The 12469-nt window shown below is 32.0% G+C and overlaps 1 protein-coding gene across 1 annotated transcript in view; it reads left to right on the top strand.

Moving 5' to 3' along the window:
- Nucleotides 1–12469, top strand: part of LOC143063686 (uncharacterized) — a 138280-nt gene that overhangs the window by 118740 nt on the left and 7071 nt on the right. The window contains exons 63-73 of the mRNA XM_076236002.1: nucleotides 589–660; nucleotides 1363–1473; nucleotides 2000–2236; nucleotides 2892–3006; nucleotides 3376–3404; nucleotides 5237–5317; nucleotides 6845–7117; nucleotides 8227–8304; nucleotides 9171–9356; nucleotides 10767–10867; nucleotides 11943–12181. Coding sequence (XP_076092117.1) covers nucleotides 589–660; nucleotides 1363–1473; nucleotides 2000–2236; nucleotides 2892–3006; nucleotides 3376–3404; nucleotides 5237–5317; nucleotides 6845–7117; nucleotides 8227–8304; nucleotides 9171–9356; nucleotides 10767–10867; nucleotides 11943–12181 — 1522 coding nt within the window. The remainder of the gene's footprint in view (nucleotides 1–588; nucleotides 661–1362; nucleotides 1474–1999; nucleotides 2237–2891; nucleotides 3007–3375; nucleotides 3405–5236; nucleotides 5318–6844; nucleotides 7118–8226; nucleotides 8305–9170; nucleotides 9357–10766; nucleotides 10868–11942; nucleotides 12182–12469) is intronic.

The raw sequence follows: 12469 nt of genomic DNA, 5'->3' as shown, positions 1-12469 counted from the left end.
GTATCAGTACTGTTAATTCAGAAATTATTGTGTGCATTTATTATTGCAATTTTGTCATTTTAGACTAAAATGTGATTTTTGTTTTTGAGATATTGAGAAAAACCTGATTCAAATAAAAAGAGTTCAAATTATTGCGATTATAACCCTGTTGCAATATTTGCAATATAAATAACAACGCAGTCATTTCTGAATTTACAGTTAACAGGCTATTATTTAAACTTGGAATTATTATTAATCATGGAATTTTTATAATTTCGTGTGCTTGAAATTTCTAGTAAATTCCATGCTTATTCTGTACTTCAATGGTCTGTGCTGCGCACAACACTTTCTTAAAGAAGATAGTACATTTTCAATAGAATGTACTGTGCCGCGCACAACACTATCTATACAAAATACATTATTATGGAAAGTGTTATGAACCGCTCAAAACATTATTATACCAAATAAACATGGAATTTATTAAAAATTTCCAGCACAGAAAATTAAACAAATTCCATAATTAAAAATAATTCCAACTTTAAATAATAGCCTGTTAGTAACTTTCTGTTACAGTGTTGTTTAATATTTTTTTGTTTTTATATTTCAAAGTACGGACTGTATCAAGACATTACTGTAGGACTTCAGAATTCCAGGGTATTGGTGATTTGTGTGTCCGATGAGGTAAGTACATAATTCGTTTTAGAATCTAAAGCATTCTGGGTAATATTTTCAAAAGCCTACACCAAAATGATGTGATTGGTTTAAAACGTGATAAACAATAGAAATTCAACCAATGACATAACGTTATTTTCATTTTGGTGTACAAACAATGAGATTACCCATAGTCCTTTAGATTCTAATAAGGCTAATTATCACCTTATATCTGTTCAAGTCCTGATTGCCTAACACTCAGTCAGTGTTGTAATCATGACAAAAAAAGACTCGTTCCAGTTTGATTTATGTTCAAAATGTATAATGGTGCATGCATATAACATTTGTTTCCTGTTCTGGTACTTCAAAGAATAAATTTGTTGAAATGCGCAAGAAATTAATGGGAGTTAACTTCCTAATTTGCTATCATTTTTGTATGACCACAAAAAAAAATTTCGGCTGTATATTGGTATCACAGAGTCGTCTGAAGACATTTGGTTTCTTGACAATAACTTTAGTATAAGTTAACGGATCTCTATGAAATTTAAACACTAGTTTTGAAACCACCAAAGGAAGGTGTCCCAACAGTTTTAGGGGCCTTGACCTATGAATGATTTACTTTTAAAAATTGTGACTTTGAAGGAGAGTTGTCTCATTGGCACTCAAACCAAATCTTCCTATATCTAAGTACATGTATATGCGATATTGAAATGTGTGGTTATATACTTTTAGTATTTGGAATCTGATGCTTGTATGATGGAAGCTAGATTTGGTGTACATAATTTGTATTTGCCAATAGTTGTTTGTATAGTAGGCACAGGGAAGCTCTGGAAGGAATCAGAGGTTTGTATATTAAATTTTTAGATGTTTTTTTAACACGTTTTGAAAGAATGGCATTTCTCAACTGAATACTTTTGCCAAAGTGTAAATTGATTTACCCATTTATTGGTCCATGTCTGGATAAAATTAATTCTATTCCACCAAAAAGTAGCAGCTGAGATGGTATATTCAACAACATAACATTTATCTTAAGCTAAAAAAAAATAAAGACAAAAATTAAAAGCATGCATTTAGTTTGAGAATTAAGTGGAATATCTATTCTAATTTGAATCAGGAGGAGCAATATTAATATATGTATTTTATTAAATGGAGGATTAAACTAAACATTTTAAGCATAAATATATAAATGTATTATTTCATACTTTGCAAGATGATATTACTCGATTTTAGTTCAAATTTTGAGAAATTAATCATTGTTTGCTCCTTTTAAATAATTTATTGTATTTAAAATACTAAGTAGAAACAACTACAACAAATTTAGTAAAAATAATTGATGTAATTTCTAAACTAAAAATATATTTTATTTTAGGTGAGTCTAATGATAAAGAAGCAGCCAGAATTAGCAACTGTTATCAAAATGCAGAAAGAGACTCCTGATGTATATGACGAAGTCTTGACAGCTGTTAAAAATTACCTACTACAACCTGAGACAGATAGACAGAAAAAAGTCAGAGAAAAGCTGGAGAAAGCAAAAACAAAACTCAAGAAGAAGGGAAACTTAGAGGAAAAATTAAAGCAACAAGGAGATACAAATTTGTCCTTTCAGGTGTGTCTATTTATATATGAAATATGTTTATCTTTAATGATATTTCTTGCTTCAGTGCTGGTAATAGCCCACTTGACTGAAACTAGTTATTGAGATACCCCCAAAGGGTGACTGGGGAAACAAAATATGGTCACTTGGTCTTCTTTCGAATGGTAGGGAAAAGCTTTCCAAAGTGCGGTGTCCGTTTGGCTGTGTGGGATGTATCAAGTTTGCGGCCACATTCAGTTAGAATGGGGACGTTAAATCCGATGCCCTGGGTAAAGAGAGTGCCACACTCTTTGCATGTTAAGAACCCTTGCAACAACGCTGAGGGTTCTGTAGGTGACCTGTTGCAAGGCAAAATTTCTGTCCCTATCCAATATACCCTCATTTTCCAGTGACAGTCAATCATCCTGGTTGGCATCTATTATTACAAGACCTACCTATTGTATTTATTGTTAACTTATTCTCATCCTGAACATTCATGAAGTATTTGCCACTGGACGTTAATCAACAAACAATCATTCAAAAAGTTATTGAGATATTACCATCACTTGATGTTCCTCGTCTGATGTTGTTCTGTTCTGTTATACAATTTAACATTTATGAAAATCTTCTCTATCACATAATTTATATTCATTATTTCATTATAAAAATGTGTATTTTTGTCTTATAGGAAGAGGTAGAACTTATACAGAGAAAGTTCATGAGATATGTAACAAAGTTATCAATGATGGAAGACACGTACATTCCACGACTATTGGTAGTTGATTTACATGACAAAAAACATTGTAAGAATTTACACAAAATATGGGTTGTCCTATCTATCATTTAAACTGAGTAGTTATTTTAGAAAGAACTTGTTTAATATCTAAAGAACTAAAGTTTAAACTACAGTCATGAAACTAGGCAGGTATGATGTATCACCTTTAAGGGGAGAAAAATAGTAGGTTACTGCAACCTTCCATATTAAGCTTTGCTGAATTTTGTCAAATTTTTCATCAGAGTTGATTTCTTTAACATATTTGTACTTGCAGTCACAAAATCAAATAGATTCATTTCGTGAAAAAGTAAACTCAAATCCATCAATTGTAATCATTTCTTTCTGCTTTGTATGTTTGATTAGATTTAAGTTCTAATCATATTTCCAATTTTTTCAGCAACAAATTCACTTATGGACAATTTACAGGTAAGAATTATTTTTCATAGGTTTAAAATTTTCCTTTGTATGGAAGGCCATGAGACTGCTAAAGGTAATTAGTGGCCTTTAGTTGTGGTCTCTTTGACATATTCCTCATTTCCATTCTCTGTTTTATTTGGTTTGAAACAAAACCAAATTTGGTTTAAATACTATTTCACAGTTTATTCCATTTTGTAAATAGAACACCATCATTCAAGTTTTTTGGTTATAAATAATCGTTACATATGTATTTATTGTACTTTAAATGGAAAGAAAAATTACAAATAGCATATCATATTAGTTTAAAAGGGTCTTAGGCCAAAGAAGTCTGAAAATAGTTTAGGGTCGATTTAGGCCGTAGCACATATTTACATTTAAAAATGCATACTAAAGCTATAGGGAATAAAAATGTGTGTCTTATTCATTATTTCTATACTCAAGTTACATGATACAATAAATCTGAGCACAAAAGGACTCTTTAGTTCAACTTTTTGTGCAGACAGTATGGTCAAATGCAAAGATTTTTCAATTTTTAGTGAAAAACTTGCATGCAATTTTAGCCCAAACAGGCTTATATTTGAATCACTTGCTATCCTACAGAAGAAAAGAGAGATATTATGTGAAATGAGACAGGTACAAAAGACATTATAAAGTGCTTTTATACAATTTTAGTGAAATCTTCAATATGGACTTCAACTTTTATGTACCAATCTCCTCACATTTTAACTTGATCCAAACAGGGCATTAGACAAGGGTCATTTATACAGCACATTTTGCACACATTATCTGAGATAACCTTCTTTTCTGTATATTCAGAGTTCACATATGAGTTATACAACTGGATTTTATAAAGCATAGAAACACAAATATTGACACATGAAAATCTGTCAGATAGCAAGTTAGAATGCCACTTATGCATCAAAATTGAAAAAGCTTTGAAATGCTCATTTTGACCATGTAATGCCAAAATGGGAATTTTTTGCAGATTTCTATCAAATAAAAGTTTAAATCCTTTAGTTTAATGCTTTTTGACACATTGGCACCATTGAATCATTCAGGGAAGTTGCCTAAGTACAGATTCTATATTTCATGATTTCACCTTTTAGGTTCGAGTACACAGTTATTTCGTAGTGCATTTCTTTTTGACAATAAATGGAAATAAAAAAAATCCCACCTTTCGCTTTCTCCATAATATTTTTACAGTGTGTTGTACTACTTTTGGAACAAATTATATCAAAATTATAGAAAACTTCATCAGCTCTAACTCAAAATATGGACAATTTTATGTGAAGGGGGTCTTGAAATCTTTTGACAGCTTCCGAAATGCTAATTTTTGACCTTTTTCAACTGGACCAATTCACTACTTTACATTATAATTCATGAATCAATTTTTTTTAAGTGTAGTTTTATCACCCTTCTTGCTACTTGAGGCATAAAACATCAATAAATAAATTTGGAAGGGGTATAAAAAAAAATGACAAGTAACACACTGTCCACACTAAGGACTATATTCATGAACAATGAAAATCAAGGGACGATAACTGTGTACTCTGACCTTATATCCTCAAACACAATCTACTTTTATATGTGTCTTTGTTCAATTATAGAATAAATTCAAGAAAACCTCAATTAAACTGAAACATTGTCATTTTCAAGTTGTTATTTGTCTAACAAAAAAATATTTGAATAGAAAGAATGCTAAAAGGTTAGATAAATTGACAAATAAAAACTTAAAAATGACAATGTTTCAATAAAATTTAGACCACTACATCAAATCAATTGATGCTACTAGAAATAAAGCTTCCAAGTATTTTTAGCATGCACATTCTTGTTTTATATAGCAGTATGGAAATCCAGTATATATTGATATGGTGTTGAAAGCCATGGATGAAGCATATACTGGTGACAAGGCCAAGGCTAAGGTTAGTCAACTAGGGTTTAAAACTAACAATTACACATTTTAGAGAGGTGACTGATGGCAAGAAATTTTAGTTATATTGATATAAAAATAAGGAGATGTGTTATGATTGCAAATGAAACCACTATCCACTAAGGACCATAGGAGGAGGTTAAAGACATTGACAAGTCACTATACAGCCTTCAACAATAAACGACATGTCATGACAAATATGAGAAAGAGAAAACCAAAGTTGATTTATTCTTAAAACAATTATGGCAGACAGCAACCCAGGACAACCACTTAAAAGCAGGCACACAAAATATAGTTTTTCTCACAAAATTTAATTTAACTATGCCACAATCATTAATGGGGTATCTAGTTTCAAAAGTGTGAAAATTTACCCTGCTTGCTGAGTGCTGACCAAGACGGCTGGCATAGATAAGAAAAAAGAACATTGAGGGTAAACTGCAATTTTAGTTGATAATCTTGAAAACCACTATAAATAGAGAAAAATCTGACGGAGGCAAACATTTTGAGATCTACCTGCTGTTTACTTATGTCAAAATTGTCAGATGACTCATATAGAAGTTATTGCTCTTAAATTTCAATTTCTATCTATTTTTTTTCATTTTAGGATATTATTTTTAATTATAATAATTTCAAAGAAACTGTATTTAATAAAATCTATATGAAAACTGACATTGATAATACCTGAATAGCTATTTTTTGTTTCACTGACAACTTGACATATACAATGTATAACTATTTATAAAGGTTAGAGCTAATTTTCCTAATGATTGAAGAGTGAGACTTCCGTTGGCTTGCTTGCTTTGTTTGTATTGGCATTTGCAAACAATATATAAGAAGGTAGAGTTAAACCAGTACACATTATACTTAAATTTGATTGGATGCTATTCTGGAGGCTAGGAATCTAAATATAATGTATGCAGGTTGAACTGTGCTTATGGTATTCATTTTGTTTGCAGATGTCTATCTTAATTGCAATGTTTGACAAAAGGTCATCCTCTGCAAAGACTGAAAAGACACACATAAATATCTGTAATCCCTAAATTGCCTAGTTTTGTCATTAGAAATAAACATTCTTTATTGTTTGGTAAATTGAAAGTTTAACTGTAGATTATGCATGCCATGCTTATTGACTATACAGTAAGTAGAAAGAATCAAATTTTTGTTCCATGATTATAATAACATCATTTATTCCTCTGGGGTTTATGTCCAGCTTAGGAGCATTATGTTTTTTGGTCTGTGTGCCATTTGTCTGTCCGTCTGTCCCATTTTCTGTCAAGTTTTTGGGCAAGGTAGTTTTTGATGAAGTTGAAGTCCAATCAACTTGAAACTAAGTACACATGTTCCTTGGTATGATATGATTTTTCTAATTTTAATGCCAAATAACAGTTTTGACCTCCATTTCACAGTCCATTGAACATAGAAAAAGATAGTGCGAATGGGACATATTTGTACTATGGACACATTCTTGTTCCCACTATTTTGAATATCAAATCCCTAATTTTTCCTTTTTGCCTTACAGGAAGAAATTGAAAAAATACAATGCACAATAACAGCTCTAGAAAATGGTAGTGAGGATAATCTGCCTTCAGAGTTAAAATGGGCTTTACAATTGGTACACATAGAGTCAAAAAAATTAGATGGGAAATTCTATGAACATGATGAAAGAAATTCAATTCCATTAAGTCTCAAGGAAAGATTATTGCCTGAACCAAAAGAGAAGCGGGATTTAGAATTAAAACGCAAAGAACAGTTTAAAATTCAATATACACAAAGAATTCTAAGTAATATATCAGTAAGTGTTGCTATACAAACATATAAACGAGTCTAAATTGAAAACTACGTTCAAACCTATGATTGCATTGGATAAAAACCGCAATTTTTATACATGTGCATGTAAAACAAATTTCGTTGTAGAAGGGTCTAAATACAGCAGAAACAACATTTTCCAAAAGACCAAAAAAAATGAAAAGTATATTTAAACAAAACGCATTTGACTAACAGGTCGAACAACTGATGTTCTTTAACCCTGCTGACTGCCATTGGCGATTGCCAAATAAAATTGATCACAAGATGTAAAAAAATGGATCTTAATATAAATTTAATACTAAACAGAAAACAATTAACTTGTGGCCACAATGTTATGCCACAAACGTAAGGTGTTAATATTTTTTTGTACACCAGATCCGGATTTCGACAATAAATGTCTCTTCGGTGATGTTAGGGATCGAAACGGTATTTGGATATATATATAATACCAGAAGTGCTGTAAAAAAAGAAGATGTGGTATGATTGCTAATGAGACATCTCTCCACAAGAGACGTAATGACAAAGGAATTAACAACTATAGGTAACTGTTCGGCTTTCAACAATGAGCAAAGCCCATACCACATAGTTCACTATAAAAGGCCTAAAAACGACCAATGTAAAACATTTCAAATGAGAAAACTAATGGCCTATTTTATGAACAAAATAATGAACAAAAAGAAAATATGTAACACAACAACAAATGACAAACACTGAATTACCGGTACAGGCTCCTAACTTGTGACAGGCACATACAGAACCCTAACTTAACTTGGGACAGTGGTGTAACAGTACAACGTAAGAACAAACTATAGAAATCAGTTGAAAAAGTTTAACTCATCAAGTGGATCCAAATAAAAATACATCTAACAAAATCACAGAGTGACATGGACATGTACTTGTACATCCCAACATCTTAAAGACTTAGTACAGATCTAACAGAATTCACAGTTTCTGACAGCTAGTTCAAAGCCAATATCAACTAATAAAAAAAATCATGCATCTAAGACTATTATAAAATCAATTCAAAATCTTCAAATATAAGAATATTTTGGATGCAGCATTAATGAATACATTTAAATTATAATTCTATTACAGGCAATTTTAGAAGACAGCATAGATGATGAATGGAAAGAAAGAAACCTCAACCTCAGAGTGTTATGTGAATATGAACAGGTATATATAATATTAAATTTCTCTTCCTTCCACAACAAATTAATCATCATGCCTCTGTGTCCTATAGGTACCATGCAAAGTTGCATTTGTCATCCATTTTTATGATTATTCAGTTTCGTTTTTTTTTGGAGAAGAATACACCTATATTATTCTGCTCTGTTGCTCAGTAATTCTCGTTTTAAGGGTTCAGGCATTATCAGCGACGTCACAATGTGAGAGAAGTTATCAGCAACGTCACAATGCGAGAGGAGATGTTATCAAGCTTGCTTTTCTCAAGTGTAAAACGGTCTTAGGGAGAGGGGGAAAAGAACAAAAGAACGATAAACAGATGATATCGTAAAATATCAAAGTGTAGAAAACCTAATAATCTATACTTAAACAGGACATGGAGTATTACTATAACATAGCAAACAGAATGGTTTAGGCACTCGATTGATCCTCTCTCCTTTTTGACTAGCTTTGTTTCCAGTGTCATCATCAACAAGGAATTCGTTTGTGATTAGGTCTAGTTTATGATGAACCCCAAGTGGTAGGTCAATGATATTTGGTATGCAGTTGTATTAGTATTGGCACATCTCATTTCCATGGAGATTATTTAGTGATATAATTTCAGTTCATTGACTTTGAATATTTACTTTAAAATTTACATGTTTGAGTATTGCTATTTTAATTTTTAAATTTGCATAATCAAAGTTACAAAAAGGAGAGACATATCTCTGTAATAACAGTTTATTTATCTCAATAAATGGAGAAAAAAATGCAAGGCAGGTTCAAGAACATACTATAAAATCATTTATTAACATTGCTACCATAAATAAACCAAAATCTGGTACCAGTAAAATAATACTTAATAATAAATTTTACAGGGATGGCATTTCTATGGAATTACAGTTGACCTTGAAAAATTTACTGGTAAAGAAAACCTGATGAAAGTTCTGAAAGATATATCTCCATATCTATCTAGGTTTTATGCTATTCTTAAACAAAATGGAGTTGACCTGCACTGCATGGAATCTTTAAGTGGAGAAAATTTCCTCAAGTTTATACAAAAGGTATATTGATAGGCAAAAGCCAATTTTGTCCGGCATGGAACCAGTCTACGATTGACAAAGGGTAGTAATTTGTTTAAAAAGTGTGTAATAACAGAATCAAAATTGGCAAATGGACTATTATACACTACACAAACAAATGTTTGAAAGGGGAATATATCAGGATCCCCATGTCTGTCCATCCATTCTTCTGTTTCAGCCACAAAACGTTTGTACCTTAAAACTAAGAAGATGTGTTATGATTGACAACAAAGACATAGGTCAGCATAACAAAATTTAAAACAATTCAAAGGACTGATTTATGTTCAAAACACTATAAACAAAAAAACAAATACAATCTACAACAACAAACAACAACCACTGAACGACAGTCTCCTGATTTGGGACAGGCATATACACAATGTGGCAGGGTTAAACAGGTTTGCTGACTTCTAACTATCTCTCTCTCTAACCTGGAAAGTAGTGTAACAGTACAACATAAAACAAACTATAAAAATATGTCAAAAAGGGCTTCACTATTCAGATCAATACACCACATCCCTGTCTGGAAGGATCAATTTTTGAGAATAATACTGTGGACTATACAAGTCTATATTCGGTACTCAATTTCATAGCAGCAACTAAAATGCATGAACAGGAAGTTTAGGTCAAACTATGCTTTGTATGTAATTGTCTGTAATATGAACAAGTTCCCTTTTGATTTTGAGAATTTATTGACTTGTTACATTTTGTATTTCAATAAAAGCTGTCAGATGAAGCAATTCACTTAATGGGTCACTTAATTTGACAGATTACATAGCTAGATGAACTTCCTGTTCATGGAAGAATTACGAATTTGACAGTATTTCAAAGGAATATTACTTATTAAATCATCTCAAGGCTAAGAAATACAGGTGAAATTAGGTCATTTTCAGAATTCCCGGGTTATTTCAATGACCCGGCGGGTGTCCCGGGTGATCCCTCAGAATTGTGAAAATCTCGGGTCACACCTGCAGAATACGGGTCAGTTGACAGGTATGCAAGAATATGCTTGGTGAATTTCGAACCAGAGTAAAAGACAGCACATAATTCCTTAATCCTTCATTGAAAGGTTGTTAACCAAAACCCTCAGATTTTTAACATCTAAGCAATCTAAAAATCTAATGTGGCGAGTGTCATGATCATTTAATGTACTTTTCATGCATGACTTTTAATCTCTCATTTAGTAAATAAGCTGAGTGTTTCTGTTGCTATATAAATTTTTGTTTCCATCAAAGCAGTGTAGGTGAGGGATTCATGTCCCTTTCTAAGCCTCTTTTTTAATGTGATGTTTCAAAGTTTACTAATAACACTCCTTGTTGAAATAGGAGTGTGGAGGTCCATTAGATTGTAAAATATTGTTGAAAAGAGTGTATTTTATTGTTTCTTTTTTAGGAGGGAAGTACTAAAAATTTCACTGAAGCTTACAGAGCTCTCCGTAAAGTGATAGAAGATTACTCTGAATTGGACAAATCGTGGTTACATGAGTTTTGGAGGTAAACGATTTTAAGAAGCATCTTTGATGAATTTGATTTTTATATGTAGCGAAAATGTTAGTCATGATCTTGTGAAGCAGAGAGGGTGTTATGGAATGCTAATGGCAATCCATCCGATAATGTAGGCCTTCTCACACCTATACATTTGTAGTTCAAATCAAATTCAATAAAATTGATGAAAATTTTACATGATAATTTCTCTCTCACCTACTTTTCTTATCAAACTTCAAAAAGGTTTATATCAGCAATATATTGAACACGTTTAAAATCATATATGACATGAAAAAAAAGCAACATTTCAAGCCCTCTGGGGAAAATAAGAGGTCCTTTAAAAATGATTTATTTTGTTCTCATGATATGGTTTATATGATACCACTGAAAGCATTTAAATACTCATTAATCCTTAAACTTTCTTCATTCCTTTTAATTCATCCTCTCATCACTTCTGTCCAAGTTTCACATTACTGTATTGAGCTCATACAATAAGCTTCAATTAGAAATTCTAGTGTCTAGATAGTAACTCATGAGCAATATTTGCAACATGTGGCCATTTGGATGATATATTTTTTTGCACAACTCAAATACATTAAGTAGAAAGTTCCAATTGAGTCAGAATCATGACAGTAATATTGCCTAAAAATGACAATACATAATTATAGCTGAACAGCCGTGGTGTAGTGGTTAGTGCATCGGACAACTAACACAAAGGTTCCTGGTTCGATTCCCGTCTGGGATGAAAATTTCAGGGACTTAATTTTCGTCTCTCCCTTGACACCATTTGCGAGTATGGTCTTGAGGAAACGACGATAGTCCGTCCGAAGGGGACGATAAATGGCTGACCCGTGTTAAGAGAGAGCCATATCTCTTGCATGTTAAAGACACTCTTGTAGATTTCGAAAAAGAGCAGGCTAATGCTGCTACAAGGCAGCACTCGCACCCTCAAAGTGGAAAGGGATTAATATAAGTTGAAAAACTTGTTTCCCAATCCACTATAAATGAATATGTTTAAACTAATTTTCTTTCAAGGCAATTTTGCTTCAATAGGGTATTTATTGCTGCTTTCTTATCAATTCAGATGTTGTTTGCCAAATGGAAAAATTGCCTATTTATGTAAAGACCATATGAGCAAAGTTGGAGCCACAAAAATACGACATGGGACAAGACAAGTACGACATGTACTTACAGACCAAGATAAACACTTTAAGGAGGCATTATCAGAAAATCCAGTGATCCTGCAGTTAAAACAAGAAGGGATAACAATGAAAGACCATGTAGTAAAGAAAATAGAACCAAAAACTACAGACAATTCTAAAGGTTTGTATTCAATTTCTCTCATATTCTTTTACTTTATGAAACTTACAGTTGATTTTTTTATCTCACTTGAAGGGTTAGTGTGAACTATTACCATTGTCTGCCATTGCTCATCTGCCTTTCGTCATAGTCATGGTCAATTAATTTAAACAAAATTCTTATTCTCTGAAACAACCTTGCAAAATATAAACCAAATTTGACAACAATCATCATTTGGGTTTCAAATAATGTGTCTGATGATCCCAACTGCCAACTTACAAAGCTGAAATGGATAAAAAATAGAATGCACTT

This window comes from Mytilus galloprovincialis, chromosome 2 (assembly GCF_965363235.1).
Source record: "Mytilus galloprovincialis chromosome 2, xbMytGall1.hap1.1, whole genome shotgun sequence".
Classification (NCBI taxonomy): domain Eukaryota; kingdom Metazoa; phylum Mollusca; class Bivalvia; order Mytilida; family Mytilidae; genus Mytilus; species Mytilus galloprovincialis.
The sequence above is the reverse complement of the archived record's forward strand: the minus strand, read 5'-3'. Positions and strand labels throughout refer to the sequence as shown.